Source organism: Rutidosis leptorrhynchoides, chromosome 2 (assembly GCF_046630445.1).
Source record: "Rutidosis leptorrhynchoides isolate AG116_Rl617_1_P2 chromosome 2, CSIRO_AGI_Rlap_v1, whole genome shotgun sequence".
Taxonomy (NCBI): Eukaryota; Viridiplantae; Streptophyta; class Magnoliopsida; order Asterales; family Asteraceae; genus Rutidosis; species Rutidosis leptorrhynchoides.
The window spans coordinates 248,083,590-248,091,572 of record NC_092334.1 but is presented as its reverse complement, the minus strand read 5'-3'; the positions used below and the strand labels follow the sequence as shown (position 1 = coordinate 248,091,572).

The window sequence follows — 7,983 nt, the reverse complement described above, 5'->3', positions numbered from 1 at the left end:
TGGAGCTTATGGGGGCTTATCGGAGCTTGAGCTTATGATTTTAATAAGCTCCTAGTCATAAGCTTTGTTTGGTAGACATAAAAAGTGGAGTTTATGAAAATCATAAGCTCTTAAAAAATAAGCTACTACTAATAACTTATGAAAAAAGTAGACTTTGGGTGTGTTTGACACACTGCTTCTTGGAGCTTATGGGGGCTTATCGGAGCTTAAGCTTATGATTTTAATAAGCTCCTAGTCATAAGCTTTGTTTGGTAGACATAAAAAGTGGAGCTTATGAAAATAATAACCTCTTAAAATAAGCTACTTCTAATAGCTTATGAAAAAAATAGAGCTTATGAACTGGAAAATAAGTTCCAGCTAGTTCACCAAACACTTATAAAAATTAATAAGCTCCATCTACTAGCTTTAAAAATAAGCTAAAAATTAATAAGCTCCATCTACTAGCTTTAAAAATAAGCTCCAGCTCCAGCTATAGTCCATAAGCTCCAGCTATAAGTTCTAACTCCAGCTAGTTTCATTCAAACACACCGCTAAATCACCTAATTATGTGGGATCATAACATATTATTAATTAATTAATAATAAATAATAAATACTATATTATTTATTTATTTAGTTATTTGTATTATTATTATCTCTGTTGCAAAACACCCCGTCTCGAGCCGTCTCGACGCCCGTTGCGACGTTTTGGTGACTAGCCCGTCCCGTCTTGAAGAAAACCGTCTAATATTACAATCAACGGTCAAAATTCGGGTCAAAGTTGAAAAAATCAGGTCAAAGTCTCCCAAAATTTGGAAAAGTCAGAAAGTCGATAAAATCGGTCAAATTTGTCGTATTTTAGTTTGAATTTTCTGTATTATATTAACGGTGATAGCAATTATGAGTACAAATTAGTCAATTAAAGTTTTTGACTTTAAAATATGTACACATATATACATTTATATACTTATATATTTAAAAGTCAATTTTGTTCGACGTCCGTCTCGACCCCCGTCTCGAACGTCTCGACCTTTTTAGAACCCTACCGTCTCGACACCGTCTCACGGAATATTATTTTTTATGGCTTCAATTAATCGCTATTTTCCACAATCTTCCATCAATTTCTGCAATTCATTAACTTATGATTGTGTTTTTCATATCTAGGTTTTTGCACTTCTGAAATTAGGGTTTGCATTGATAATCATCACCGGAGAAACAAATTGAGAGCGATTAACATAGGCGAAGTGTGTGTATGTATATCTGTATAGATATAATTACAAAACAATGCGGTTGTATCCTATGAATTCATCAAAAGAGCATAAAAATGAAGGAAGTAATGATGCTTTATTGTATCTAAATATATATGATCTCACACCTGTTAATAACTACTTTTACTGGCTGGGCTTTGGGATATTTCATTCTGGTATTGAAGGTACGTCAATTTAATATTTTTTACATTAAATTAGAAAAATAGTGATTTTTGCTTCAATAGATACAGTTGATATAGATATAGAGTTGAGTACATATGTTGTTATGAAGATCTAGAGTACTTCTAGAATTATTTGCGATGTTGAAGGTACATACAAGTATGATTTTAGTATTATCTAATTATAGGTACCTGGGTGCAAGTTTGTCTTTTTTTTTTTTTTTGGAGGTTTGGGATTTTGGTAAAGTTCTTTTGAAATGCATGTATAATCAGATGAGGAATATGGTAATTATGAGGACTAGTGAGGTTTATTTTTCTAAGGATGACTAGTTTGAATGAGTTACTTGACAATATGAACTTATGCCATTAAGACAATATCACACAATGCTAGAAATCACAAAATAGTCGAGCAACAGGTTATTGTTATGATATGAGTAAATGGCTAAATCTATAGCAAAAACTGATGTTACCTTTAAAAGCTATTTTTTTTCTTCGTAAGATAGAACTTGTAACGATGCGTAGAGAGGATCTTGATCACTCGCTTATTTTTTCACATAATCAAGAATATGGTGGGTTTGCTAATGGATTTGCTATTTTCCATGTATCTATATACAAAATATGACATACAAAATCAGTTGTTGAGTGTGATAGTGTATAGGTCCCTTGTTCATCTAAACTCCAAAAAGTTAAAGTTTTTTTTATTAGTAATCCACTAAATCAGTTTTAATTGATAAATTTAGATTGTTATTAGGTGATTCCAGTTTATATTATTGAGTGATACTATTTTCATGACACTATGCAGTACTATATAGAATTTTGTGGTTTTCCAAGTTTAGTTAGTAACGTATTTGCAATTTCAAATGATAACCAGTATATGACATGGAATATGCATTTGGGGCCCACGAGTACTCAACTAGTGGGGTGTTTGAGGTTGAACCGAAAAGTTGCCCAGGTTTCATCTTCAGGCGATCCATACCTTTGGGCACCACTGACATGTCACCCACAGAATTTCGATCTTTCATGGAGCATCTTTCGAATAAATATCATGGTGATACTTATCATTTGATTGCTAAAAACTGCAATCATTTTACTGACGAAGTATGCATGCGCTTGACTGGTAAACCAATCCCGGGATGGGTCAATCGTTTGGCTAAAGTCGGTAAGATCTCAAGTACTCCATTTGTGTATTTTGTTTTTCTTTTTTTTTCTTTTTTTTTTGTATTCCTTTCAGTGCTGAAGTAGTTTAAGATTTTTTTTTTTTGCAAACAAATTGTTGTTGTGAACATGTGAAAGAAAGACTCTACGCTTTTATATGAGCAATTATGGATGATAAGTGTCTTATATTAAAAAAGTTACATACTCTTAATTCTTTGGTCAGTGTTGTAAAACTTTACAATACTCGGATTAATGCTGATTACTCCCTAATTACTCCTTTTTAGGAACCGGTCGATCCTATTTTACAAAATCCAAGTAATTAATTGGTCAACATCGGTCAATGGGTCAAAATCGCATGTAGTTGGTCAAAGTCAGATTTAGTAAGTCAATATCGGTCAAAGTTAACATTGGTCAATACTTTAGTATAAATTTAAATTATAAATAATGAAGATTCTGTTTATGTTTCTAGACAATTATGTTAACATCTATGTTTATTATTCTTATGGATTCCTTATAAATTTACACTAAATAAAGCCCATAGAATCGAAACTTCTAACTGGTGAACCTATCTCCGGATTTCTTGACTAATGAGCTTGAAGCGAGTTTAGTACTAATCAGTTCTAGTAAATAGAGCATATAGTTTTGGAATCTAGTGTCTAATGTATAAAAAGTTAATCCTAGTTGCCGATTACTCCCTCAAAAGTCTTGACCGTGTACTCCCCGAGTAGCGATTTTTGCAACCTAGTCTTTGGTATGACGATTCACAAAATTTGTTTGACTTGATAAAAAATCATACATGTTGGATTGAGTCTTCATGCCTATAGACTTAGTAGTATGGTTGTGTCAAATAGTAATAATGCAATTTGATTGCAAATTCAACTGCAAAGTTCATCTAATTTCATTTACATTAGAACTCAGGAAAATCTAAAATATATTTGACAAAGAGAAACATGAAAGTTGATTATCCAAATGTCCTATAACGGATTATAATAATTTTGATCAACAGGCTCATTCTGCAATTGTTTACTACCAGAAAACATTCAAGTTGCAGCTGTCAGACATTTACCTGATCACGCAACATATTCTGGTGAGTCGTTTTATTTTAACTCATCATTTGATCTATTTGTAAGTTGTGTTATTACGGATTTAGCACATTCCATAGTGTAGCATGTGCTTACATTTCATTGTTCAAACAGATAACGGTTCATATTCTGGTGATTCATCATTAACAATGGGTAGCGAAGATGATGATGATGATGATGATGTAGATCATCATCTGTTGACTGTACCAAACGGCAAAGTAGCGTTTTTGCAGGACTCACCAGTGAGACTCGCGAAAGACCTCCTTTAACATGTGTTTATCAGTTATTATGTATTATTATTATATTATAATTATTAATTATAATTATATTATATTGTATGTATAGATTTTCATGAATATAGTTGTTTGCTTTTTTATTTTTTATTTAAAAAAAAAAATCTTATAGTAGAATGTTATATGTTGTCTGTTGCTAAATACCTGTAATATAATTATGTAACACGTTGTGAGTTGTGAAGTCCATTTGAAAATTGGTTTAACGAAATATTTGGTTTTCAATTAACTGACATAAACCAAGTTATGTTACTGCTGAACGAGTGCACGTTACTCTGTTTTCTGTTTAGACATATTGTGATGATGGATTACAACTGATTCAGATTAGAATACTGTTGTATAAATTCCTCTATAGTCTTTATGATATGATCATATGAACCATATAAAATTAGAAATGACCATTGACAATGATATATTGGACTCATTCTTCACAAGTATATAATACGATGATTATACGTATTACAGTAATTCCCGTTATAAGACGGCAGATGTGTAGGATAAAATATAGGATGCTGACATGACAAAGAAGAAGCTTCAGTTTACTTATGATTTTCTATTCTATGCTATGGACGCCGTTTGGTAACAAAACATGCATAAAGTCCAAATGTTGATAAAACTAAGTAAGTTTTTATTTGTTTATTTATTTATTTATGTAAATAATTACTTGTATATTTTTCGTGTACATAGTGTTGGTACGTATAGTTTATTTTTAAATCAAGGTAATCAACATGAATACTCGCAACATTTTATAATCAGTTTATTACTCCCTCCATCGCAATCATTTGATAGTTTACAGACAAAGACAGACAGTTTAATAAATGTTATTATCATTCTGTATTTCTTTTATTCATTTGACCGTTTTCCCATACTTTTACCCACTTTTTTGTTTAGATGCAAAAAGTAAGGTGATGCAGGAATCGTTAAAAGGCTCGTTAAATTTGGGCTTACATATTATGTAGAAAAGCATATGGATCATGTTTGTGGGCCCAAGTTTGAAAATTTCATATGTACAAAGGGAGCCAACGAAAAGGTCAGAGAAGGTGTTGAATGAAGATTAGAATTTACATGTTTATCCATTTAGTTTATTTTGTGTTTATCAAGTTAGTTGGTATTTATTTAAATTATGTCGATCTTATCTCTTTAGCTATAGCATCCCTTTAGCTATCATATAAAATAGGACGTATGTTTTGGTTATGAGTTTAGTTTTTGGAGTTTTTATTTGTACGTGAAATAAATAAAAGCCGTTAAGTTTTTTTTTTATTAAACCGTGAAGGTTTGTTCCAAGTTAAACCGCGAAGGTTTAACGATTCTATCTTTTCTGTTTAAGTCATCGGTCCTTAATTCCGCATTATGTGGTATCAGATTTCAGACATGACTAAACAAACCGAGTTCGAGAGATTGAATCGCAAGATTCAAGAGTTGGAAGACATGCAACATCTCTTGCGTAATATAGAGATGATGCTTGAAAATCTTGAAATTTCAAGAAAGCCTCAACCGGATGACTTTGTTGATTCGGTTAATTCAGTTTTTAACATGGAGTATGTTTCTGAACTTTGTGTGGTTGAAGATACCGTCCCGATTTATGATACTGACGTTAAGGAAGAGGAAGACGAGTCACAAGAGGACGGGTTGAACATGTCAATCGGTCATGCGAGTGAAGATGAGACAATTGATGGTCTTTTTCGTGTGGTAGAAAACAGTAATGACTACACGTCTAAGATTGAACTCCCGGCTCGTTATAATGTATTCGACACTTTTAAGATTGTTAATTTATCATCATATGTCAATTATAGTGGCGATGGCGACGACTTAGACTCGAGGACGAGTCTTTTCGAAGAAGGGGAGAATGATGCAGGAATCGTTAAAAGGCTCGTTAAGTTTGGGCTTACATATTATGTAGAAAAGCATATGGATCATGTTTGTGGGCCCAAGTTTGAAAATTTCATATGTACAAAGGGAGCCAACGAAAAGGTCAGAGAAGGTGTTGGATGAAGATTAGAATTTACATGTTTATCCATTTAGTTTATTTTGTGTTTATCAAGTTAGTTGGTATTTATTTAAATTATGTTGATCTTATCTCTTTAGCTATAGCATCCCTTTAGCTATCATATAAAATAGGATGTATGCTTTGGTTATGAGTTTAGTTTTTGGAGTTTTTATTAATAAAAGCCGTGAAGGTTTTTTTTTATTAAACCGCGAAGGTTTGTTCCAAGTTAAACCGCGAAGGTTTAACGATTCTATCTTTTCTGTTTAAGTCATCGGTCCTTAATTCCGCATTATAAGGTGTTAAAATATTAGTGCAATCTAATTAAATGGATTCTATTGTCACAAGATATATCTTGCATTTAATATAGAGATTTTGCATATCTCTAAGATATCTTGCATTTAATATAGAGATTTTGCATATCTCTAAGATATCTTGCATTTAATATAGAGATTATAGGATATCTCTTTTATATCTAGCATTTAATGTTTCTTAGGTATAGTTAGTTTGCATTTATTATGCATTTAATATTTCTCTTGTATTTAAAGAGGTAGTATGTAACATTTGAAAATAAGGAAAACCATTTACAATACACTTCAAGTTTGTACATTCTTTGTTCATATTTTGTTTACTAAACTTCTATTCTAGCAAGTTATTAATTATTTTATGGTATCAGAAGCTTGGTTATAAACTTGATTATAAGTTTAGTCCTAAGTTAAACTTTGTGTGCAATTACTCAAAGTGTAAACTAGTTTCTTGCTAATCATAAATGGAAGTCTCAAATGTAAACAATGGAGGTATGTTCAATGGTATGGAAAGACTTGTAGGCAACAACTACAAGTATTGGAAGATGTGTATGGAAGCTTATCTCCAAGGTCAAGACCTATGGGAACTTGTGGCCGGAAGCGATGCCATAATTCCCGTAGAAACTCTTGAGCAAGGCGAGTCACGAAGAAAATGGAAGATTAAGTGTGGGAAGGCTCTCTTTGTGTTGAGGACATCAATTAGCAAAGAGTTCATAGAACACGTTCGTGATCTTAACAAGCCAAAGGAGGTTTGGGATACTCTTGAGAAACTCTTTACCAAGAAGAATACCGCACGGTTGCAATTCCTGGAAAATGAGTTAGCAATCTCAAGACAAGAAGGTATGTCAGTTTCTGAATATTTCTTACGGGTGAAAACTCTTTGTTCTGAAATTTCAGAGATTGATACAAACGAGAAAATTAGTGAATCTCGGTTGCGAAGATATTTAATTCGTGGTTTGAAGAAAGAGCATGTTCCATTCAAAACCTCTATATAGGGGTGGTCTACTCAACCTTCGGTTTAAGAATTAGAGAATTTGCTCTCTAATCAAGAAGCTTTGGCCAAGCAAATGGCTAAAGGATTTGAAAATGATGCGGTATTGTTTTCAAAAGGGAAGAACTTCAAGAAAGGTTCTTCTAGCAAAGAAAAAGAAGAAGAGCAAACTAGTTACAAAAGTAACTATGAAAAGAAACCTCCCACATGTTACAAGTGCGGGAAGGTTGGTCACATCAAGAAATATTGTCGTTCTAAAGTCACAAAAGCAAACGTGGCTTGTTCAAGCAACGATGATGATGAAGTCAAATGGGAGCAATGTTTTACCGTTGATACGGTTGTTAAGAAGAATCAATGGATTATTGATCCGGGTTGCTCTCATCATGTGACCGGTGATGGAACTCTTCTTCATGACGTTAGAGATCACAATCAAAATTGAGTTGTAATCACGGCTGACAACACAACTCATCCGGTTAAAAAGGAAGGTAATGCTATTATTGATGTTAATAATAATACTTTTACTTTGGAAGATGTTTATCTTGTTCCTGAATTGACCAAGAATCTAGTTTCGGTACCTCAAATTACCGAATCTGAAAAATATGTTCTTTTTGGTCCAATGGATGTGAAGGTCCTTGAGAATGTCAAGGAGATTGTGGGTGATGTTCTTTTCACGGGAGAAAAGAAAGTTTCTTTGTTTGTGTTGTCCGCAGGTGAGGCTTATGTGAAGAAAACAAGTCAAACCAACAACAGAGCTATTTGGCATGCTAGACTA

General features: G+C 32.9%; 2 protein-coding genes across 2 annotated transcripts; both read left to right on the top strand.

The window, feature by feature from the left end:
* Positions 1 to 1,053: 1,053 nt before the first annotated feature.
* LOC139891740 (deSI-like protein At4g17486) lies at positions 1,054 to 3,996 on the top strand. Its single transcript, XM_071874724.1, has 4 exons — positions 1,054 to 1,410; positions 2,276 to 2,563; positions 3,566 to 3,646; positions 3,756 to 3,996. Exons 1-4 carry the CDS (start codon positions 1,263 to 1,265, stop codon positions 3,908 to 3,910), a joined length of 672 nt encoding a protein of 223 aa, XP_071730825.1. The 5' UTR covers positions 1,054 to 1,262; the 3' UTR covers positions 3,911 to 3,996.
* Positions 3,997 to 6,684: 2,688 nt separating this feature from the next.
* On the top strand, positions 6,685 to 7,215 carry LOC139888634 (uncharacterized). Its single transcript, XM_071871631.1, has one exon. It carries the CDS (start codon positions 6,685 to 6,687, stop codon positions 7,213 to 7,215), a length of 531 nt encoding a protein of 176 aa, XP_071727732.1.
* Positions 7,216 to 7,983: the final 768 nt, after the last annotated feature.

Excerpts from the sequence above, each read along its gene's own strand:
- LOC139888634 (XM_071871631.1), top strand. The coding sequence starts at position 6,685 with ATGGAAGTCTCAAATGTAAACAATGGAGGTATGTTCAATGGTATGGAA.
- LOC139891740 (XM_071874724.1), top strand. The coding sequence starts at position 1,263 with ATGCGGTTGTATCCTATGAATTCATCAAAAGAGCATAAAAATGAAGGA. Across the intron at positions 1,411-2,275 it reads ATTTCATTCTGGTATTGAAG|TATATGACATGGAATATGCA; the intron begins GTACGTCAATTT and ends AATGATAACCAG. Across the intron at positions 3,647-3,755 it reads TGATCACGCAACATATTCTG|ATAACGGTTCATATTCTGGT; the intron begins GTGAGTCGTTTT and ends TTGTTCAAACAG.